A 25,154-nucleotide genomic window follows, 5' to 3' on the forward strand; every position below is an offset into this window, starting at 1 on the left:
AATGGAGTTCAGAGAGATTCTTTAAGTTTGTTTAAACCTTACTTTGTTTTCGTTGGTTCTTTATTTTATTTAAAAGCCACATGATGCAAATTTACGTTTGACAGTGGAATGAATAGTTTTTAAGGGTTTGCCACATCCGAAAATAATTTGAATCTTTATAGAGGAACGGCTACTGATTGACCGTAGGTTTTCTTAGAAATTGATATACTAATTTTTTACAAGGATCTATTTTAATAGTTACAAACAAAGATAGTTTTGGAAACGTTGTTCCAAGTTTACTTGGTGGTAGGGCTTTGTGCAAGCCCGCCTGGGTAGGTACCACCCAGTCATCAGATATTCTACCGCTAAACAACAGTACGCAGTATTGTTGTGTTCTGGTTTGAAGGGTGAATGAGCCAGTGTAACTGTAGGCACAAGGGACATAACATCTTAGGTTGGTGGCGCTTTCTCGATGTAAGGAATAGTTAATATTTCCTACAGCGTCATTGTCTATGGGTGATAGTGACCACTTACCATCAACCAATTCCATAAAAAAGTCAATTTTACTACTCTGAGTAAATACTGAAAACTCATTGGTCGCACTTTGGGTCATCAGCTGCTATCGACCAATGACAATTGGGAATAGTGACTGATTTGTGTTTTGAAAACAACAAATAAACTTTTTGTGGTATCGTAGAAAGCATTTTGAATTAAAACAAAATCAAGTATAAATCGCTGTGTTCATCTACAAAGAAATGTCAATATTATCTTCTCTTTCTGTTTGCACTTACTTGTTTTCTTTCACCAAAAGTCTATGAGAGATCGCTATGAGCAATAGCACTATTTTTTATGTACTTTTTGGTTATCTAATGTATCGTATAACTGTTGTATATATGTGCGCAATAAAGTTTTTTTTAATAAAAATATAAAAATGTCTGTGTACCAACATAACCAAGTCAATGACCGCAAAATTAGATCTCCAACGGCAATATTTTTTCTTTTTAAGAGAGTTCCAAAACTTCAAGCAGAGGATCAAGCAATATGGTGGGACACATTGACCAAGATGCAGAAATTATTTCGCAAATCTTCATTACAACTCTACAATGCGGGAAAAATCGATAAGGATACAATGCACAACTATTTCATGTCAGGTAAACTACCTACCTCCTTATCTATCTGCGTGTCTTTTCGAATTATGAATTCAAATTAAGAATTCCTTTTTCTAATGAAACGCTTCTCAATTAAATCCATTCAAAAGCAGGAATCGGGCTATAATACGACTTTGAATTTATTAAGCGAATTCTTAATTCAAATAAAGTTTAAATTATTCTTTTATTCAGTTGTATTTTCAAATAATAATGAATTTATGATATAAAGTTACTGCTCCATCGGTGCCTTGTACTTTAATAAATGACTTTGGAGACTATTCCATGATGCAATAATGTGGATTAGTCAATATTAAATTTGAACTTGATGTATTTTAATAATAACAGAATGGACTAGATGAATACTGATATACATAATAAACATCTTCGGTAGTTATTGCTATGATAATTATGTTTCATACGATATTTTTAATTTTTCTTGGTTTCTGTATCGTAAAATAGTACAGTATTTTGTTCGTTTCTTTACAATAATATAATTCATTTTTTACGATGCTTTTTATTTTGATAACTTCTGGGCCCAAAAGTTCCCGTCTCCTTTTTACATAAAACACATTATATAACAATCGTATTGGTTATTTCAGTAACTGAAAGGGAAGTTATCAATGGAGTCCTAAACGTCAAAAATACAAAGAACCATTGTCTGGCTTACGTCCGATACATCAATAACATCAATCTTCAGAACCTGAAGAAGGCCAGTAATTTCGTTGACATCCTCAACAGAAGCTTGGACGCTGAGGCCTCGAAACTCTTGGCTGACCTGAGAGATGTTAGGTTACCCAATAAAATTGAAACGACGAATATACAAAAGTATGTAATACATTCAGATTAAATTTCCATTTTTATTTCAAAAGCTAGTTACTATTAGTTTATTATTTACTACCAGCCTTTGTTAATAATTTGTGTTTATAATCCATCTCGTGCTCGACGGTGAAGGAAAACATCGCGAGGAAACCTGCCTGTGTCTAATTTCATCGAAATTCTGCAACATGTGCATTCCACCAACCCGCATTGGAACAACGAGGTGGAATATGTTCCAAACCGTCTCCTTAATGGGAGAGGAGGCCTTAGCCCAGAAGTGGGTAATTTACTATTAACTTGGCTCTGTAAAATGTATTGTAATATTTTTTATTATAATAAGGTAGATACACTAAAAATAGATCACCTAATAGTAAGTGATGACCACCACCCTTGGACATTGTCATAGTAAAAATATTAAACATATCTTATATTACCCAATCCGTTCTCAAACTAGGGAGCTAAGATGATATTATCCCCATATATTAATATTTCCTTAAAATCGTTACACAACAATATTAATAGTATTGCTGTGTGACGGTAGAATAAATAATGAGTTGATGGTACCATGTAAACCAATCGAAAATTTCACAGAGATTTCTGTAGGATTTATATAACATAACATCATTTATTCAAGAGTCTTGATCAGTTGAACACACTATTAATGGATACGCTGCAGCCACCAAGCGGCCACTTATATAAAATATCGCTATGCAAAGATAAATATATATGTTAATTTTTGGAGTAATCGGTTAAACGGTGAAACACGTCCATTTTGACGACCTCTGTGGTCGAGTGGTGTGTACACCGGTTTGAAAGGGTACGCCACTCCGAGGTCCCGGGTTCGATGCCCAGCCAAGTCGATGTAGATTTTGATTACTTTTCTATGTTGTCTTGGATCTGGGTGTTTGTGGTACCTTCATTACTTCTGATTTTCCATAATACAAGTGCTTTAGCTACTTAAATTGGGATCAGAGTAATGTATGTGATGTTGTCTCATATTTATTGTTTATAAAAAAAATCTATATACATGGTACTATTAACGCTATATCCTTATTCTCCTCATAAAACGTTTCATATTTTTGTTTACTTGATTTCATTGATTTAATTTGTATTCATTAACCGACCAAATAACAATTTGAAGAGTAAGTCTTGCGTTTGGCTTCCCGACGTATTGATCAGTCGCATTTCGTCATGAGAAGCCATATTATAATTGTTTTAAGAGAACCAAAGATATTTGTATTCGTGACGTTATATAAATTTTCTAAACTTTTATAAGGCTTTAGTTATGACTTGATTCTGAGCTATTGTGTCATTGTTCCTTAAAACTTTCTGTTTTCGGCAACCGAACGCATTATTTATAAAATGATTTGAATTCGCCTGTAACTTTATCATTTCTTTTTGGTAAGTACGCAAGAATGGGAGTTACACTTGATGCTAAGTAGTGATCCTCTATAGGTAATGGCATTATAAGCAACATCAACCGATTTAAGGAATTATACTGACTGACTCAACTCGAACTAAAACACAATTAATAAAAATTTTAACAAAAAGTAAAACCGACTTCAAACAAAACACTATTTTAAAACAAATAAAAATGCACTAAAAAGTATTAAAAATAATTGCGTATTCAACATATTTTTTAGAGTTATTAATTTCGGGATATTTACCATGTTTTTCAAAGACACAACATTCAAGTCTCGTGAACAAGACATTCGTAGACAATGTCGAAATATCGAGCTCCACCGAACAAAAATAAAAAACATGGTAAATATCCCGAAATTAATAACTTTAATAATAAAAATAACCATGTTAGTTTAAAATCCTATATTTTTTAGAGTCCTCCTAAGTAAAAGTTGATCCAGTATATTATCGTATAAAAGGTAATTTGTAAAAAAAATATTTCTTAAAGTATTCTCGTATTGTTTTTTGAGAGATATACCGTAGGGTTTTCTTGGCTGACACCGACGCCAAATACGGTAATAATTAAATTTTTCCTCTTCCTAACTTCCTCCTTTTTGAAGTCAGTTTAAAATAGTGGATGTCTTAACTAAACTAAACTTAAATTATTTATATAATTTTATTGATACTGTATACTGTGTGAAGGTTCAATTTAATTTAATTGACTTTAATACAAACAAATATTTGGTACAAATAATCTTTGATCGTGTATACCATAAGGTGCTATGCATATATGTATATGATAATATCAATCTATATATATATATATATTTGTAATCTTGGAGCTAGGGACTCTCTTCATGATGGCCCAGTGGTTAGAACGCGTGCATCTTAACCGATGATTGCAGGTTCAAACCCAGGCAGCACCGCTGTTTCATGTGCTTAATTTGTCTTTATAATTCATCTCATGCTCGGTGGTGAAGGAAAGCATCGTGAGGAAACCTGCATGTGACAAATTTCATAGAAATTCTGCCACATGTGTATTCCATCAACTCGCATTGGAACAGCGTGGTGGAATATGTTCCAAAAAACCTTCTACTCAAAAGGAGAGGAGGCCTTTAGCCCAACAGTGGGAATTTACAGGCTGTGTTGTTGTTGTTGTTACCTCTTTGTTAACAGGTATACGGTCGAATGGATTGGACGCGATGGGTTGGACAATGAGACGCACGGCGAATACCTCAACCATTTCATATCCCATTTCTACAAGAATATCATCAAACTCGTCGATAGGTGCTCGATATTTTTAATAACTATATCTTTAGTTGGTTATTTTTATGATTAGAGTTAGGGTATATAGAAAAAAGTGCTTTAACAATTGCAGATTGAATCCCTGCTTATAATAAATAATCGTACTATTTATATTAAGAGTAAATTTTTTAGGCTCCAAAATCAAAAAAAAATTATGCAGTAGTAAAGTTTGGGATTTTTTTTATTAAATAATTGTTATTACTTAATTTCAATAATATTAAACTTCGTACAATAAACGATTGCTTTAAACATTAATCAAATTTGGAGTCAAATTATTAATTAAACGTTTTCCTGTATTAAGCAGAGAATGTTTTTATACTAAGCGTTTACTCTTTATTTTTGGTATATATTCTAGAGCAATGCGCAAGGAAGACAGTAGCGCTCAAGGGCAGATAGTAACAGAGATACTGCAGCATCTCCACGCGTGTAACAATTCTGTTAAAGTTTTCCATGGACGAGAAGACGACTTGAATTTTATAGAGAACTACATGACTAACAACTCGGATAAACCTCTCGTGCTGTATGGAGAAGGTTGTATTTTGTATTATAATATATTTCATGCTTCTCTAATTACTCACACTAATAACTATTCACTATCAGCTATTTGTGTGTTTCTCCCAATTTATTTTACAATTATTGGAACAATTTTAGAAATGGACATATTTATGTACTGTATATTTGAACTTGACTGCCTATTTGGTGTAGTGGCTTAATATAAGGATAGACATCCGAGATTCTGAAAGCAATCTTATTCGATTTTTAATTGCGAATGGATCAGTAACAGCCCGAAATTTGAAAATTTTCCCCGTTCCTCGTAAAGCACATAAAGTTGGTTTATCAGAAAATTTTCTGGTCTTGTCCAATTTGCCATTCCATCGGATTATGAGAGTAACAGAATATAGAATATTTGTCACCATATGTTTGCGCACAAACTTGTGCAGCATAGCATAGTTAGCTGGTCCCCCTTGAGATTGTTCTCCACGGCCAAATTTTATCAGGACGTCATATTTGAATTAAATTATCTTTTATTCAGGTGGTTGTGGTAAAACAAGTCTTCTCGCGAAGAGTTCAGCAATGTCCTTAGATACTTGGTTCGCGGAAGTCCGTCCTACAAACATTATCAGGTTTCTCGGAACGACTCCTGACTCCAGCGCTCTTACGCCAACACTCATATCCATCTGTCAACAGGTGAGTATCGCTTGAAAAATAGTGATTTGTTGTCATAGATTGAGTCGAGAGACCCAGTGGTCAGAACGATTGTATCTCAACTGATGATTTGGGGGTTCAAACTTAGGCACCATTGAATATTCATGTGCTTAACTTGTGTTAATAATTCATCTCATCATGTTGAAGGAAAACATCGTGAGTAAAAACGGTTGTTCCTTTGGCAAATGTGCTACCTGAAAGCAGCGCCAAGATATCATGTCACTTGTGTCTGTTGAGTTAAACTGTTTCATCCACCCTTCAAACCAGAATACAATAATACTTAGTCCCTAAATACTAGTAATTTTGTGAGCTTTATTGTCAATACTAATTATAGAATAAGGGCACGTTTTATTAAACTTAAAGTATTAAAATAATATTATTTTATTTAGATCTCCTACAACTTCGCGCTTCCATTTGAGAGCATTCCCGATGACCTAGTCCCTCTCACCGCACACTTTAAGCAGCTGCTGACTCTGGCCTCGCAACAGCAACCTCTACTCTTGTACCTGGATTCCGTGGATCAGCTCACGGGTATTGGCACCGAAAACAACAAGGTGTCATGGTTACCAACACGACTGCCACCCCATTGTAAGGTGAGCTCTTAATGCCTTACCAAAAACGGTGACGTAATTAAATAATTCAATAGGTATTTTACTCATGGAAAACATAGATGTCACGTCAAGTTTATTTAGACGCAAATATCGTCATCTGATCTATCTGAATTTAATAATTATATTATCGATGTACATATGTTAAACATTTATTAATTTAAAACGACTCTACCCACTTATAATACGGCCAAGCAGCAATTATGTTTATCTAAGAAATTGTTAATATTTTATATGATTCCAACAAATATGGCCCTTTTTGGCTATTTATCATGCCATAAAATACAATATATAATTACAGATAATAGTAACATGTGCATGTGAAGAAGCAAATCCAGAAGTATCCAAAGAATACGACGTGTTGCGACGCATGATTGACTCAGAAGAGAATTTCCTAGAAGTCAAAGCCTTGGGAGAGGATCTGGCGATGCAAGTTTTGAAGTGAGTAAGAAATTTCGAGAAGCTGCTGGAAAAACCTTTTGATTATTTGTTTATTCTACAACATTAAAACGTATAAAAAATTGAGGAGTACTTGATGTAATACAATTATTATTTCAAAAATGTCATTAATTTCCATATTCATTAGATAAAACAATTGAAGATGCATAATAGTGTGGCTCATTCCTTAAGTGTCGATCTCCTTCATACAACCACAAGAGCTTGAGACAATTTCAATTTTAATATAAGAGTTTCTCGAATTTTTACTCACATAATAATATAATTACATTTAATAAACACAGATTGAAGATAGAAAACGTTTTGACAATTATTATTAATGGAAGACTTTGTCAAAGTTTTTAAAGACTTACCTTTTTTACCGTGAATTATTGAATAGACGAAAATATTCATGAAATTTCATTGAGTTTGATAAACAGTTTCAGTATCTACTGATGAATCTACATATTCATGCATCATATGTTTTATTATTATTTACTATTCAGAATATACATTTGTTTCGCGATGTTTTAACGATGCGATTCATCACGAATTTAGCCTAGATTCATGAGTAACATTAAAATAAATGTGTTACCATCAAATCTTTTAGTACTAAGTCCAGGAAAAGTTCATCCGAATATTTTAATTAGCTTTTTAACATTTTTGTTAAACGCTGTAAGGGACAAGTAACTTTTTCAACGTTTGTATTAATTGTAGATTGTGGATGGCGTCAGCTGCAAGAGATCTGTCTAACTACCAGTGGCGTCTGGTCTCCAATGCTATTGGACAATGTTCATTGCCCATATTTGTCAAGCTGGTTTTTGCTGAGGTGAGGACGATTCGTTATCATTATGTTCAAATTAGATTCTATAAGATTCGAATGACAAGCTTAAGATTAAAATTCTAATATAACACTGTTGTTAAAACACCTTTAGCTATGTAAATGCCTGTCTGGGTATGTACCACTTATTCATCATATATTCAACCAACAAATAGTGTTACTACTACTATTACCACTTACCATGAGCAGGCAAATTTGTCCAACTATTGTATATGAAAAAATTGAACCGTAGTTGAAGATCGTAGATTCGAATTCAGATCAAGACAACTATGATTATTAGTTTGATTTGTGATTATAGATATATTATTCGATTACTCGTGGGGCATTCTCGGGCTACTGAGAGCGAAAGTCGAAAACAGTTCGATAACTACAAACACGAGGGAAAATATTATGAACTGAATTGTTTGGTCATTAAGATCCAAATTAGTTTAGCTACAGAATATACTATAGGAAACAGATTAAAGTAAATATTAAAAACGTTTCAATGTAGGTTTGTAGATGGAGAAGCTACACGAAACCTCAAGATACACACTTGGCATCAACCGTTATGGATTCGATTATGATGTTGTTTGAACGGATTGAAAAGCAGGTACGAATTTCTAACTTGCTTGTTACTACTCATTTTACTATCGTTTAGATTTCATATATTATTAGACGTAATATTATACGAGAAGGTATGTGGAAGGCGGCTATCATGTTATGGACATTTAATGCGGAGGAATTAAGAACATATTGTGAGGAATGCCTTGAGTATGGATATGGATGGATATAGACGTAGAGGACGACCAAGGAAACGATGGATGGATTGTGTGAAAGACGATATGGTTAGAAAGAATGTCACTTGTGAGATGACGTCTCACAGAGAAGTATAGAAGCAGAAGACATGCTGCGCCTTACCCAAATAAAAATGGGATACGCCTATACTATATTCTTTAAAATTTATGTTGATATTTGTACATGTACAATCAAAGGATATTATTCTTAATCTCTAAGTAGTGGCAATGCCTGACTCCGCACGGGGACACGTATTTTTTTTTATTTATGTTTTTTTTTGTTTTCCGACATTTTTGACAATTGTCGTTGATTGATTTTATTATATATATATATATATATAAATCATATATATATATATATATATATATAAATCATAAGCAAATTATATACCTAAACATTTCTAATGAATCCCTCTATCTATTAGTGAAAACGGCATGTAAATTCGTTCAGTAGTTTTGGAGTTTATCACGAACATACATACAGGCAGACGCGGCCGGGGGACTTTGTATTATAATATGTAGTGATCATTGAGCTGAGATGACCCAGTGATTAGAATGCGTGCATCTTAATCGATAATATTGGGTTCAAGCCCAGGCAAGTACCACTATATATGTATATGTGCTTAATTTGTATAATATAATAAAATTCATCTCGTGCTCGGCGGTGAAGGAAAACATCGTGAGGGAATCATGTGTCTAATTCATCATCATCATCATTCATCGAAATTCTGCCACATGTGCTTTCCACCAACCCGCATTGGAACAGCGTGGTGGAATATGTTCCAAACCCAATCCTTAATGAAAGAGGAGACCTTAGCCCAGCAGTGGGTAATTTACAGGCTGTTACTTTACTTTTTTTTTAATTTTCATGTACACTAAAATACTTGATTATTTTCAGCATGGGCGTCTCTTGGTCTTCCATGCTCTGGCCTACATCACTGCAGCCAGGAGTGGTCTTTCAGAGACCGAACTGGAAGACCTGATATCATTAGACGATAAGGTCCTAGATGACGTATACCAGTACCATCTTCCACCGGTTAGAAGGATACCACCTTTGTTGTGGACCAGGTAGATTATTTTCAAATAATTGTTTTATTCTAGAAACACATTATGTATTGATTTAAGTCTTGTCATATCAATATTTTAAATCCTAAAGTAACTCTGTCTGTTTGACTGTCTGTTGATATTCCACGACCTGATACTGAACCAAATTTAATGAAATTCGGTATGAAACAAGCTTGTACTCCAAGGAAAAATTTCTTCACGATGTTTCTATTTCACCACTGAGTACGAGATGAATTATAAACTCAAATCAAGCACATGAAAATTCAGTGATGTTTGCCTGGATTTGTACCACTGTGCCATCACAGCTTGCTTAATATCCACAAATTATTTAAATTTTGACTTAAGTTGTACGTATTGAAATAATTTCACCAGAATTCGTAACGATCTTCCGAACTATCTGTCTGAGAGAGAAGCAGATGGGGTTTCCGTGATGAACTGGTACCACAGGCAGTTCCGAGACACTGCACGGGAGAGGTACTTCAAGAATATGAATATGGCGATGTACTTTCATTCCATGATTGCGGATTATTATTTAGGTAATTATATTAAGAATATTTTGACAGAGGAATATTTGGCTCATTTTATTTTACCATAAATTTAATAAAGATTTAGAGATCTATAAAATATTTTATTAAGAAATTACAACATATGTCATCCTGTAAAAGTCTAAATCATTGAAATTTTACTGTTCTAATTTATAACAAAAATTAATTAGTTTCTCCAAATTGTTAATTACTAATATTCAAGTTCAATTTTCGTTTAGTCTATATTATTACAAATAAAATGTAGAATTACTCCACCATTCCTGTGTTTGCTGAAAATCTGAAATTATATTTTTTTGACATTTGACCTTAAGTTTTTTTCAGTACACAGTACTGTAGCGTACCTCAATTTTTTTTTATAACTTTACCAATTATCAGATTGTTGTGAATTCGTGTACCAACGAATTTCTGGATTAACCGTACTATATTGTTTATTGATTACGTCATCAATATACATTACAGGCATATGGGGCGGTGGTATACCAAAACCGTTCAAGTACACGGAGATCCAACGTCACAGGTTCAATCTCGCTGACAAAGAGGGCGTCGCTGATAGAAAGGTGCCTCTACAGCCTCTCGTCTTTACCTCCGCTGATAGATCCTCAAAGAGATACAATTTACGCAAGGTCAGTCAAGCAACTACGTAAGAACTCCTCACTCACCTTTTAAGCAGAGCATAACAATATTAAATATTACTGTGTGGCGGTAGAAATAAATATTGAGTGATACCTACCCAGATGGGCTTTCACCACTAAGTAAATTCGCGATCCTAATATTTGGATAATATTTACATAGTAAACAATGTAAAGTAGAAAAAGTAACAGACTGTACATTTCCTACTGCTGAGATAAGGCCTCCTCTTCCAATAAGGAGAGGGTTTCGAACATATTCCACCACGCTGTTCCAATGCGGGCTGTTGGAATACACATGTGACAGAATTTCGATGAAATTAGACACATGCCGGTTTCTCCACGATGTTTTCCTTCACCGCCGAGGACGAGATGAATTATAAACACAAATTAAGCAAATATAATGTAGTGGTGCTTGCCTGGGCTTGAACCCGCAATCATCGGTTGAGATGCACGCGTTCTAACCGCTGAACCATCTCAGTAAACAATGATTCGGAGTATAATTTCAGAGAAGACACTCATCATGACTCGATTATTTATATACATTATACAGTCAGTAATTAACAACTCGGAAAAGTACCTGCCTGGCTTTAATCCGTCAGTCAAACCCGATGACGTCACTGAGGGTCCAGATTAAAGGGAAATTAGTTAATTTGACTGTTCAGTGTTTTAGAGACTGGACGTTATACTGTTACGTTGATTAACTCGATGTGACAGTCAAAGACAGATGAATACGATGAATATGTCGAAAAAATATTTTATGCTGTATATTTATACATATAATAAATATATACATATAATAAAAATTGTTTGTGTACGTGGTATAATCCCCAGTATAATAGACCGGGAGATGACAATGACAAAATATTTGGTAATTTGCCTAGTATGGCGGTTCTTCAGGGGTCTAATTACGTAAAGGCAAAAAGGAAAATGATGGTCGTAGCGCTCGCACCGGCGGCCCAATCGCGTGGGCTTTAATCGAACGCGTCGGAAAAATAACGAGTGTCGAACGATTTGTTCCACAAAAATGCTTGTATTTTCAGATAGTCGAAAAAAAAGAAGTAGGCGGCAGCGTAATGCCATACTTCTCGGGTGTGGCTTATAGCCCGCCATATCCGACGCGAATACGTTAATTTTAATAAAACAATTCAAACATTTGTACCAGGCTAATTTTTGCACAGCTAATCATCGTCGAGTGGCCATTCACGAAAATCACCTTGCCATACTTTTCCGAGAGTTCCTAATGGCCGCCATACCACTGCAAAGGAGTACTTTTTTTATCGCCAAACGATTTGTACCAACCTGAAACTTTTTTTAATAGTTCCCTGTATGATCATAAATAGAAGTCTGAAAATGCCATACCTGTGGGAGGCGGCGAATGTAAACAATATTTTTTCAAAATCCTAAGATTTTATTCATAATTCGAACGATTTGTAACAGTATGGCACTAATTTTTCCTGTAAGTTTAAGGTTTAACGAATATAAATACAAAGTTTCAAACACCTAGGTCACCAATCTTGTCTTATAAGCAGATATTACGTTGTATAATATAGTTATAGTATAGGATTATTTTTTTTTAAGTTAAATTTTATCCAATTGAACCGAATATGATGATGCCATAGTGTAAAAAATGATTTTAAGTCTTGTACCTTGACAACATGTTGAAAGATCAGGTTTTTGAAGTATGGCGCCACTTTTTCCCTCTGCTACAAGTATGGCAAATATAATAATGGTGACATTGTATCGTATAATTTCCAAAAATCCAAATGCCAAACTGGTACAAATCATCCAATTTTGTTTTTCTTTTTTACAGTCGTATTTTCAAAAGGTGTTAAATAAATTAAGTATTTCAAGTATGGCAGCACTTTTTCCCCCTACTAGAAGTATGGGAAAAATAACAATGGTCACATTTTGCCTATTACTTTCCAAAAATTCAAATGCAATACTGGTACAAATCGTTTGGCGATAAAAAAAAAGTACTCCTTTGCAGTGGTATGGCGGCCATTAGGAACTCTCGGAAAAGTATGGCAAGGTGATTTTCGTGAATGGCCACTCGACGATGATTAGCTGTGCAAAAATTAGCCTGGTACAAATGTTTGAATTGTTTTATTAAAATTAACGTATTCGCGTCGGTTATGGCGGGCTATAAGCCACACCCGAGAAGTATGGCATTACGCTGTCGCCTACTTCTTTTTTTTCGACTATCTGAAAATACAAGCATTTTTGTGGAACAAATCGTTCGACACTCGTTATTTTTCCGACGCGTTCGATTAAAGCCCACGCGATTGGGCCGCCGGTGCGAGCGCCATCCTTTTCCTTTCATTACGACCATCATTTTCCTTTTTGCCTTTAAGTAATTAGACCCCTGAAGAACCGCCATACTGGTACAAATGACCAAATATTTTGTCATTTTCATCTCCCGGTCTATAAGGAACTAAAATTGTTTTGACACATGAAAATTTAAAATTTTGTGAGTGCCTTTTTTACGATGTGTCCGAATAAATTTTCTGATGCGAAAAGTTTCGAACACCATTCCTGGAATTGTAGTTATGACTCTTCGTATATACAACTTGGATTTTTTGAATTGAATGAAATTCAGTCTGCAAGTGTCTGTCTGTATGTTTGTTCCGGCTAATCTCTGGAATCGCTGGATCGATTTTGACGGGAATTTCAGGTAGATAGCTAATTTAATTAAGGAGTACCTTAGACTACAACAATGACTTTTTTGGTTAAATTCAAACGCGCACGAATTGCCACAGCTTAACATATATGTATTTGATAATATATAAGCAGTAAAGTATGTACTTTTGTTTTTTTTTAGTTTGGTGAACTCCCATTTCACCTCGTCCGGTCTAAGCGTTTTACTGATCTCTACGCTGAAGTTCTTTTCAACTACGAGTGGCTTCACGCGAAGCTGAACTGCTGTCCGCTCCAAGCTGTTCTCGCTGACTTCGAAGATGCCAAGCTGCATGTTAATAAAGATGCTGTGAGGTACATACATATATCATTATGAATGTTACAAAATTCTGAAAACAATGATTAAAAAGTTAATTTTCCTCTACTAAACTGACGCAAATTGTCGAAGTTAATGTCAAAAATCTTTATCCAATATTGAAGATTTACACCAGCTTATTGTTTGTCAAATATTTAACCTCAGACCTGAGAAGAACGAGCGAAAGAAACTCAGCGCGTTTTTTTTTAAACCACATATAAACCAAGTTTTTATCCAATAATAAAAAAAAGATACTCGAAATAGTCTGGAGGCGATCTCAGTCCAAAGGTGCGATCAACTAAAAAAAGGTCGTTAATTTCGTAAAATCCTGTAGCTCAGGATTCGTACAGACACAGATGTTCTTTGAAATAAAATCTTTTATTAAAAAACCTATTTACTTCAAAGACAGCAGAAAGAAGTAACTTAATAAATAACGCTCGCCAAGATAAACATCCGGCTTGCGTCCACCAGGGAGCTGACGTTGGTGGCTGACGCGCTGCGGCTGGGCGGCGCCATACTGGGCCAGTTCCCGGACATGCTGGCGCCACAGCTGGTGGGGCGCCTGCTACCCGAGTCGCAGCACGCGGCCGTTGCAGCGCTGCTGAAGCAGTGTCGCCGTGTTGGCCGCTCGCACTGCGCGCTGCTGCCCGCCCACCACTGCCTTCACACGCCGGGAGGCCCGCTCAAGGTACAGAGGGAACTGCTTTAACTACGATTATGTATTGCTAAGGCTTCGCACGGTTGCTGAAACTAAATAAACCGCAGAATAAATAAATATATGAGACAACATCACATACATTACTCTGATCCCAATGTAAGTAGCTGAAGCACTTGTGTTATGGAAATCAGAAGTAACGACGGTACCACATGCACCCAGACCCAAGACAACATAGAAAACTAATGGTAATCTACATTGACTCGGTCGGGAATCGAACCCGGGACCTCAGAGTGGCGTACCCATGAAAACCGGTGTACACACCACTTGACCATGGAGGTCGTCACACAGAATGCCTTACAATGTTTAATTTTTCAGTCTACACTTTATTTTCCTTCCATTGTACATATAAAACTTCCTCTCGAATCAATCTATCTATTAAAAAAATTGCTTCAAAATCCATTGCGTCATTTTAACAAAAAGGCGATAAGCGACTTTTGTTTTATACTTTGTAATGATACTGCACACGCCAGACAACCCGCTGAAGGTACGAAGGAAGCTTTAGCTATGATTATGTATTACTAGCGACCGCCCCGGCTTCGTATGGTTGCAATGCTGATACTAAATAAACCGCAGAATGTCTTACAATGTTCAATTTTTCAGTCTCCACTTTATTGTCCTTCCATTGCACATATAAATCATCATCTCGAATCAATCTATCTATTCAAAAAAATTGCTTCGAAATCCATTGTGTCATTTTAAGAAAAAGGCGGTAAGCGACTTTGTTTATACTTTGTAATGATACTGCACACGTACCTAATAAACTGCAGAATGTCTTACAATGCTCTGTTTTTCAGTTATTCCCTACTTTATTGTCTTGATACATATAAACCTTCAACTTAAATCAAACTATCTATTAAAAAAAAAAAGAACGATTGTATAGTTTGAAAGATTTAAGCATATATAGGGACAGACAGCGGTAAGCGACAGTTTTATAGTGTAATAATACTACTATACTATAACTTAAGTTACTATTATAAAATGTTTTATGGCAGTTTTCGATTCACCAAACTATTAAGTTTTAATGTACTTGCTTCTGCTGACTTTTTATAACTGATTTTAATTAGTATAAATTATTCTAGAAAATTCTCTCCTTTTGGGAAGTTATCGATCCAAATTTGTCCCTTAATCAAACCACGTGTCATTTCAGTACTCTCTTGAAGGTCATCAGTTCGCTGTATTCGCGTTCCGTCTCAGCTCAGACAAGCGTTACGTTGTTTCCATTTCGAGTCGGGTCATATCCTGGGACCTGTCTACTTCAGACCTCGCCAGAGACCTCTGTCCGCAATTAGAGGGTATTATGCAAAACCTGGAACTGTCACCAGATAACAAATGGGCTGCTGCGTCTACTAACAATTCTGTTGTAAGTGATAATTTTGGCTGCTGAAATATTTATATAAATAATGCCTGTTGAAAATAATATTTGTCGTTAAAACGCCTTAGTATATTATAATGTGTTAATGTATTTTTCAGTCTATTCTTCTAAATATGCTGACCAGCGAATATATCACCCTCGAAAATCCACTGGAAGAAGGTGAGCTACAATAATATTATTTAATTTCATCATCATCTTCTTCGTTTTTTCGTCCACTGCTGGACATAGGCCTCTCCAATAGCACGCCACTGATCGATCTTCGATTTCTTTTCATACGTGTGTATAATAAAATATAAATAAATAAATAAACCCGCTGAGTGTGCCGGTTCTTGTCAAGTCAGGATGTTTTCTTTTCCGAACCGGTGGTACTGTTTCATTTGACCATCAATAAGTAAGTTTAATCTATAGTGAATAAAGTAATTTGAGTTGAGTTGATTTAATAATTTGGAGTACTAGCTGTTCTTTTTCAGCTTAATAACTTTATAAATTTTAGGTGAGACAGTCCGTGGTGTCTATGTTTTGAACCACCACATGTTCATATACGGCCCTAATTCCTGGGTGCAGTACAGCATGAGGGGAGAGTTGGAAGATACCAAACCCGCTCCAGATTCAGCACCGTATGATGATGTGCATTGGGAAATACTATGTAAGCTTAAATTGGAAACTGTTATAACTGAAATTAAAATTGAAAAATCATCCTGATTTTGGAAGCTATCTTTTAACTTTATCCTTTAACTTTCAAGTATTTATCGTGTTCGATATAGAGTTGTATGAGGTAGACTGGCTTACGAAGCGTGAATTTTCTGACATCCCGTTCGAAAATTGGGTAACTGGGTGCGAGATATTGAATTAGGGTTTAAATGGTCGTAGGTATAGGGAAACAGAAAAGTGAAAATGAGACATATTTTTTACACTATAGTTTGATGCTAGGATTTTGTAAAAACTGAACAGTAACAATTTGAGTTAATACATTTTAATGTAAAACTAAATATTATATTTTATATTTAACTTAAATATTATATTTACCTATTATCTTAAAAAAATAATCAAAATTCTTGGACCTTTGAACCCTGGACCTCATCTTCGATTTTTAGAAAAGCCATATGTAAAAAAAACTAACTGCTGATAAAAGTAACAATGAAATATTTCCTTCTTAGACGTTTTAATTATTTATTTATTTCTGGAGTCATATAAGGTCAATTGTGAATAGTTTATTGAACATAGTCTAATGACAATGTTACCTCCAGCGATAGAATTTCGGGACCTGGAGAACTTAGTCCTAGCGAATTGGAGCGGAGACCTGGATGACGACCGGTTACTGGTGCATTTTTGCAAATCTGGGACTTGGATGCAGCCTTTAAGATGTCGTGGCGCCTTCACGTTAAATAAACACTGGACTAAGATATATACGAGTGACCCTGAAAGAGGATATCAGGTAAAACTTTTTGTTTAAACAACCTAATTTATTCATATTCAATATATGTATGTTATAAAGACAAAATAGACACGGTGAGTTTCTATTGCCGCTTTTTCTCAGGTTAGGTATTTTCTTTTCCAAATGTTTGTAGTGATTAATTTAAATATTCATTAGTAAGTGTAATGCAATATTACATTTTACATTCATTAACAGCATGTAAATTTTGTATCGCTGGGCTAAAGCCTCCTCTTCCTTTGAGGAGAAGGTTTGGAACGTAAGTCCACCACGTTGTCCTAATACTTATTGGTGAAATACAAATATGGCAGAATGTCCATATACCATTTTGTCACCAGATTTTATGGAAAAAAATTTATAGCCTACATCTCATTATAGAACAGTTCTTAAAATATTGATAACTAGCTATACCCGCCCGCTTCGCTGGGCATTAGTCGCAGAATAATAAATTTTTAATTTTTCCTTTTGTAATTAATTACTGATCATCAACAATGTACAAATAATAAAGAAACAAATAAAGAAAAACACGCGAGATCTAATAAAATTCTTAAAAAAAAAAAATTAATATTCGTCATCAATTTCATATTCTTCAATGATGTTCTTGATAGGCTGCAGATTGGTCATAACACCCATACTTATACAATGTTATATAGGTACGATACAATTTTTAATTAAATTTCTATAGTCTGCAAAATTTTGCATCAAACCAACACGTCCTCTTTTATTCGGTTCTATCGAATATTGATGTTATTACATCTATAACATTGTCAATACTTGTGAACGTACGTCAAAGCATCCTGAGCATATTCGTGCATATGTCTTGGACTTCCACTGTACGAAGATCTTTGTCTAATATCAGCAGCTACTTTTTGCAGCCAGAGTTTTGATTGGTTGTATCGAATGTAGTTTAATCGTTCGTCCTCGACCATAGCGTACATGTCAACAATATCATGAAACGTGAGAATATTTTGATACAGTCCGAGATGATATCCATCTTCTTCTCGCATAAACATAATAATTGGATAATCGTAATAATTGTCATACGATTGATGTGATTCAGCGACTCCATGATTGTTTTTGTGTCGCTTGGTGATAACAATACCTCGTTTTGTAATTTCTGTACCGACGACTACAGCTGTGACTTCAGGAGCTACGGCAGCATTAAAACTCCTTTCACGCTGTGCATTCAATGGCGTTCTATCTGCATTGATAATGACTTTGAATCATTTGTTGTTTCACCTTCTAGAGCACCTAGTTTCACCTTTTAAAACTGTTAAAATCATGAACTAAACATTTATTTTAGTCGTAATTTTAGCGATGATTTCTCGATTAGATGTGGTACTGAACATGTATCGAAGATCAATCTTTTTCTACGTTGTCCATGGAATAAATGTCCAGAAACTGGAGATTTTATTTAGGTACTGGAAGAAGTGAACCAATCATTTTGTACAATATTTGTTGATGAAATGATGTCATTTCAAAGCAAGAATTGTAATTTCTAATATGCTTAAGGAAATATTCAGACTCGTCAGTAGTTCCCGTAACGTACATAAGAAAAGGTTCTGGTGGTTCAACCAGTTGTGGTAAATAAATTTTGCCAGTGGAGTAGCACTATACCAGCAGTTTATTTTAAACATCATAGCGTGACAATATGGGCATACTATATTCATTGAACCAATGATCACATCGGGATTTATTGAGATTGGTTCTAGTTCTTGACTTAGTCTATTTTAATCATTGATCATCCAGTCGTTGGACTCGCTCGTCAGGTATTTCAGTATCTCTTGATGAAGATGCTTGTTCGAAGATCTAGAACTTGATCATTACGTTGACTGTTTTGGCAACTCTCAAGGTAAAATTTGGATTCTATTTGTTTCTAAACGTATTTCTTGTTGGTGTGTTGTTTCCGTAGCTCTTTTGGATGACACTGCGCATATATTGTTGATGTTCCGATCTTTTTTTTTCTTCATTGGCATGGTGGTTTATATTTACATAAATTATTTGACTCAATGATGATCAACGATTTTCATTTTTGTTTCATATTTTATACTTATCGGTTGATCGTCATAGAAATGCATCATAATACTCGTAAGGACCATCTGTTGGTCATTTTTAATGATACGGATGAAATAATCACTTTGTCCGTGAAATAATTCTTGTACGTACCAATTTTCATGACAATCGCTTGATCGGTAGCGAGTTACATCAATAGGGATAGAAAAATCTCTTTATTCATTTAATCTTAATGATCGATCAAATAGTTTCTGAGTTTATCGATGACACACATACAAACACATCCACTTTTGTATATAGATAGCCTATCATTTGCGCAAGTACATGTTTTTCGTGTATACATGCATGCATGCATCTGTTCTCGAGGTATAGCAGAACATACATAGAGACAAAAATGGTAAAAATTATGTCAGTCAATCATAAAAAGAATACTTATGACGAATTACGATAAAAATTAGTGTACGGACAGACTCTTGAGATTTATATAGTAGTATAGATTTAGTATTCACGATAGCTTTATTATTAGCGTATTTCATATGTAACTTTTGTGTTTCTATACCGATTTCTATGCTTCTTTTTTATGGAATAGTTAATACTGTTAACTTTTTTAGGTTGGGATGATTGAGAGTGTAATATATGTATATATATAAATGGAATAGACAAATATAATCAGAAAGCTTCGAACTACTAAGCGGGAGTGACACGTGTTATTGTGAGTCAACCATAAAAGATAGACAAAGGCTGTCGAGGGATATATTTTAAATAATTTTAAGGAGAACATTTCCGTAATACATAATTTCTATGTAGCTTTAACCATTAAGGTTGTACACGCGACGGAAGCTTAAAATATGGAGTAACTTCGCCCGTTTTTCCGACATTTCCCTTCACTGCTCTGCTCCTATTGACTATAGCGTGATGAAAAGTATACTATAACCAGCTCAGGAGTATGAAAAATAATTGTACCAAGTTTCGTTAAAATCCGTCGAGTAGTTTTTGTTTCTATAACGGTTATATGGACAGACAGACAGACAGACAAAAATTTTACTGATTGCATTTTTGGCATCAGTATCGACCCCTGATCACCCCCTGATAGTTATTTTGGAAAAATATTTCATGTACAGAATTGACCTCTCTACAGGTTTATTATAAGTATAGATATAGGCAAAGGCTAATTTATATTGCGAATATATAAAGCTAATATAGAATCAGTCGCTTGCCTTCCTATTTTCCTTAATATTAAAAAAAAATACAGATTTCGATATTTGAATTAAACGAAGAAGAACAAAGATGGAATAAAGTTGAAGAACTGCATCACCAGTACGCTGACACAGCAGAAGCAATGCTTCAGCTGAAGAGAGGTAAAAAGGATCGGATGTTACTCGGTAAGGATTGAAGAAATAATTTATTCTCGAATTTTCTCGAAGTAATTTGAATAGCGTATCGGGTATTGTAAAGCAAATAGACCACAAGTAAAGTAAATAACTTTATCTGTATCAAGTTCATATAATCAAATCCCCAAGGTGATGTTAGTTGAGATATACGGGGTATTGGTAATTCGACGTATTCCCGTTAGGAGGTGATAAGGGTGACTATTTGTAATAATTTAAAAATTTTGAAGTTGCATTTTTGACTCATTTTAAAAAAGCTAAAAAACGATGACATGATGAATTAAAATAACTCAAAATGGTTCACTTTTGCATGAGAGTCAAAATTATTGTAAATCGTCACCGGTAGTGTTACCGATATATACAACCTTTTTTGGGAATAAAAATAGACGAACACTTTCAAAAAATTAACTGAATTAGTCTTTTGAGACTTGAAATTAAAAATAATTTAATTTCTATACATTGAATAATTAATATTAATAAATATTCTAACTGAATAATATTAATTTTACGTATGATGTTTATTTTAATTTATCATCTTTCGTTTCACAATCCTTAATTTCGGTATGAATATTTTCAGAGCAAAAATGAAAACTTGATTAAAATATACAATAAGCAATGCATTTAAATACTTATATTAAAATTGGAAATTTTAAATGTTTGATACTAAATCATTTCTTATTATAGCGACCACAACATACAGTTTTGTAGTTTGGGATTTCAATAATATCATACCAAGAGGTAATCATGTAGATGATAAAAAGAAAGAAGATGGCGAAGATAAGAAAGGAGAAGAAGTTGTAAGTACTGATAGATTTGAAGATTTAAACAAAAATACAATAAGCAATGATGTTTTAGTAAACAGATATGTTATTAACGCGCAAAAAGTGAAGACTAGAAAACGTCCTAATTGGGACGTTTGCCTTTAGTCGTTTTACGTTGTAATACGTTATAATACATCATAATTACGTAGTAATACGTTTTGCGTAATTAAAACATCTAGTTATCCCTTTTACTTATTGTTTTTATCAAGCTATCCTTTTTACTTTTAACGAAATGTAAAATAAACGATCCCCGGCGCGGCACACTTTTTTCTGTTGTTTGGTATGGTTATAACATATCTGTTTATTAGAATATCATTGACAATAAGAGCTTAGCCAATTCTCTCTTCTTCCAATATTGGATTATGCTGATGTCTGATGTAACAAAACATTTATTAACATAATAATTAATAAAGTAAAGTAAAGTAACAGCCTGTAAGTTTCCCACTGCTGAGATTAGGCCTCCTCTTCCATTAAGGAGAGGGTTTTGAACATATTCCACCACGCTGTTCCAATGCGAGTTGGTTGAATGCACATGTATCAGAATTTCGATGAAATTAGACACATGCAGATTTCCTCACGATGTTTTCCTTCACCGCCGAGCACGATATGCATTATAAACACAAATTAAGCACCATGGTGGTGCTTGCCTGGGTTTGAACCCACAATCTTCGGTTAAGATGCACGCGTTCTAACCACTGGGTCATCTCAGCTCATAAGAATTAATAACATTAAATGCTTAAATATATACAAATATGAACTAAAAGTAGTTGATTTAGATGCCTGATTGATTTAATTGAAGACCTTCTAAATAAATAAGAGCGGCTGAAAAATTTATCTTTGGTCTGTGTAAGTTTGATCATGTTTCTCAGCATCGGTCTCCGTTAATGTGACTTCCAATCGGGCTTCGCAGAAACTTGCACGCCTTATCTCTTCTATACGTTATACTATATGTTGAAATTATACCTCTTTACCTTAATGAACGCTTTAAATTTCTTGGTTATGACAACAAACATAATCTGCGTTTTCCAGTTAGGACAACAAACTTGTAACTTTTGGTAATTTTGCGTTCCAGGAAGAGAAGCAAGATGTACAAGAAAAAGATTTACGATTAGAGGGTATCGTCCTGAAACTCCCTCATACTATCAGAAATATTTCTACCAAAATGACACTGTCTAATTCGTTTATGATCAGTAATAATAACACTTACGCTGTGGCGGGAGTAAGGTATGTATAAACTTTAGTCAGTAAGTTTATATAAATTATATATAATGCAAAAACAAGTTAATTGAAATATCTCTAAGAATGCGTGTGAGTATTTGTGTCTTCTACATACATTTAGAAGGCGTATCTACAGAAACCTAATTTTTTAGACTTCCTTTTTTTTAATTTATAAAAAAAATACTAAGGAGCAATTAAATCACCTAATGTAATGTATAAGCGATAACCATTGCCAATAAACATGACCAATGTAAGTAATCTATCACACTTTTTATGGCGATAACACGGAGTTATACTGGCGACCTTACTTACTATACCATACAGCTAAATTAGCAATGCTATAATTACATAACAAAGACATGCATATGCATATCATCATCTCCTGCCGTTATCCCAATTTTATTTGTGGTCGGCGCAGCATGTCTTCTCCTTCCATACTTCTCTGTCGGATGTCGTTTACAAGTAACATTCTATATAACCATATCTTCTTTCACACAATCCAAATTTATATATTATATGTGTAATTTATGTATACATACGCACACTTAAATTACACTGTGAAGATTTCCAACAAATTAAATTATTTAACGATTCACGAATGCTTTGAAAAAACTTTTCAATTAACTCAATTGAATTTAATTTTAATGTTTAGGAAGAACCTTTACGTCTGGAGTCTAGAAACGACAAAGCTGATTAAAGTACTAGATGCCCACTTTGGTAGAATTGTTCAGTTGGAGCCCCTAACTGTAGGAGCTTGGAACAACGTGATCACCTCTTCCATAGACAGAACAGTGAAGATATGGAACATCGACAATATATTTGAACAAGTCCATAAGATCGATAGGCAGGAACTGCCCATTGAATCAATCAGGTAATTTATAACCTATCTTTTTGTTCATATAATTTTCAAACGATCTTTAAGTGAAGTCTGAAAATACAAGTCCTCAAAATTTTAATGCCGCTTGAAAATATATTTCGTTAGAGTATAATTTAGATAAGAGCCGAGATGGCCCAGTGGTTAGAGCGCGTGCATCTTAACCGATGTTAAGATTCAAACCCAGGCAAGCACCACAGGATATCCATGTGCTTAATTTGTATAAATAATTCCTCTCGTGCTCGGCAGTGAAGAAAAACATCGCGAGGAAATCTGCATGAGTTTACTTCATATCAATTCTGCCACATGTATATTCCACCAACCTGCATTGGAACAGCGCGGTGGAATATGTTCCGAGCCTTATCCTCAAATGGAGCTTATGTCTTAATAATCGGCGACAATCGCTTTCCAGCCTGGCTCGTGATGTGCCGCTGGCTGTGACGGTGACGCGCAGCTGCTGGGGGCTGTGGGACACGAGCGCGGGCCGCCTGCTGGCGCAGCTGGCGGACGCACCGCTCGGCGCCATCGTCACGCACGCGCACATCACGCCCGCCGGCACGCACGTCGTCACCGCGGAGTCGGGCTGCGTCATCGTTTGGGACACACAGGACCGACAGGTTAGCTAAAAATCCGATCAGTGTTATATAATACCTTGGAAACCAATAAAAAAATGCTTTAAATTTTATAATATAATTAGTCTCTTGAATTACATATACATATATTCATAATTTTTAAGTAAGTAATTTTTCGCAACAACCTTAAAGGCTGTATACTCTTGCTAGGTTATAATCCGAAAAGGACAAATATTTTTATCTATCAGATAATACAAAACATTATTATATAATACAAAGGATTTTCTATATACTGAGCAAACTTACTATGAGCCAGAAGCTATTTTAAAAATGCACTAAAGAACTATAAAGACTTTGTTTTTATGCCTCAAGATATTGAAATTACTTAAGAATTATTATTTGCTTTTTATTAATTGCTTTTTACTCTTTCACAATCAATCTTTCACAAACCTAGTTAAAAAAAATTAATTGATTTCAAGGTTGTATTTAAAGAAGAACAAAAAGGTATTAAGCAGCTCTTACTTTTAGAAGACGGTTCAAAGTTGATAACAATTGATATGTTGGTTGCCACGGATAATGTTGACAACTTGGCTGTTGCTCACATCGTTGCTAGGACTATACCTGGTAAGTAGTACCAAAACTTGATAATTACAGATCTGAAATGTCTACATCCATAAACAAAGTAGTAGCAGACGGTATTTTTGGCCATGATGATAGGCGTAGGCACTTAGACAATGACATCGCCATAGACAATGGCGCTGTAGAAAACAATAACCATTCTTTACATCACCAATGCGCCACCAACCTTGGGAGCTAAGTTGTTATGTCCCCTGTGCCTGTAGCTATACTAACTCGACCTTCAAACCACAACAATCATGAATACTGTTGTTTGGCCAGACGAGCTTGCACAAACAAAAAGTAAATTATTAATGACTAGCATGGAAGAAACAAATTAATTTTAAGGTGATGTCCTTCTGACTGATTGAAACGACCATTATCTTTAATA

At 34.7% G+C, this 25,154-nt stretch overlaps 1 protein-coding gene across 1 annotated transcript in view; it reads left to right on the top strand.

Moving 5' to 3' along the window:
• The window catches only part of LOC124540493 (NACHT and WD repeat domain-containing protein 2), a 47,540-nt gene that overhangs the window by 19,335 nt on the left and 3,051 nt on the right, over positions 1 to 25,154 (top strand). Inside the window, exons 5-28 of the mRNA XM_047118112.1 lie at positions 986 to 1,130; positions 1,727 to 1,952; positions 4,521 to 4,631; positions 5,005 to 5,180; positions 5,683 to 5,837; positions 6,245 to 6,448; positions 6,765 to 6,904; positions 7,616 to 7,727; positions 8,230 to 8,328; positions 9,411 to 9,580; positions 9,950 to 10,113; positions 10,582 to 10,745; positions 13,570 to 13,739; positions 14,212 to 14,428; positions 15,606 to 15,818; positions 15,929 to 15,989; positions 16,324 to 16,476; positions 17,078 to 17,265; positions 20,528 to 20,657; positions 21,348 to 21,460; positions 22,557 to 22,708; positions 23,355 to 23,573; positions 23,989 to 24,193; positions 24,628 to 24,772. Of these exons, the coding sequence (XP_046974068.1) occupies positions 986 to 1,130; positions 1,727 to 1,952; positions 4,521 to 4,631; positions 5,005 to 5,180; positions 5,683 to 5,837; positions 6,245 to 6,448; positions 6,765 to 6,904; positions 7,616 to 7,727; positions 8,230 to 8,328; positions 9,411 to 9,580; positions 9,950 to 10,113; positions 10,582 to 10,745; positions 13,570 to 13,739; positions 14,212 to 14,428; positions 15,606 to 15,818; positions 15,929 to 15,989; positions 16,324 to 16,476; positions 17,078 to 17,265; positions 20,528 to 20,657; positions 21,348 to 21,460; positions 22,557 to 22,708; positions 23,355 to 23,573; positions 23,989 to 24,193; positions 24,628 to 24,772 (3,832 nt within the window). The remainder of the gene's footprint in view (positions 1 to 985; positions 1,131 to 1,726; positions 1,953 to 4,520; positions 4,632 to 5,004; positions 5,181 to 5,682; positions 5,838 to 6,244; positions 6,449 to 6,764; positions 6,905 to 7,615; positions 7,728 to 8,229; positions 8,329 to 9,410; positions 9,581 to 9,949; positions 10,114 to 10,581; positions 10,746 to 13,569; positions 13,740 to 14,211; positions 14,429 to 15,605; positions 15,819 to 15,928; positions 15,990 to 16,323; positions 16,477 to 17,077; positions 17,266 to 20,527; positions 20,658 to 21,347; positions 21,461 to 22,556; positions 22,709 to 23,354; positions 23,574 to 23,988; positions 24,194 to 24,627; positions 24,773 to 25,154) is intronic.

This window comes from Vanessa cardui, chromosome 25, assembly GCF_905220365.1.
Source record: "Vanessa cardui chromosome 25, ilVanCard2.1, whole genome shotgun sequence".
Lineage (NCBI taxonomy): Eukaryota > Metazoa > Arthropoda > Insecta > Lepidoptera > Nymphalidae > Vanessa > Vanessa cardui.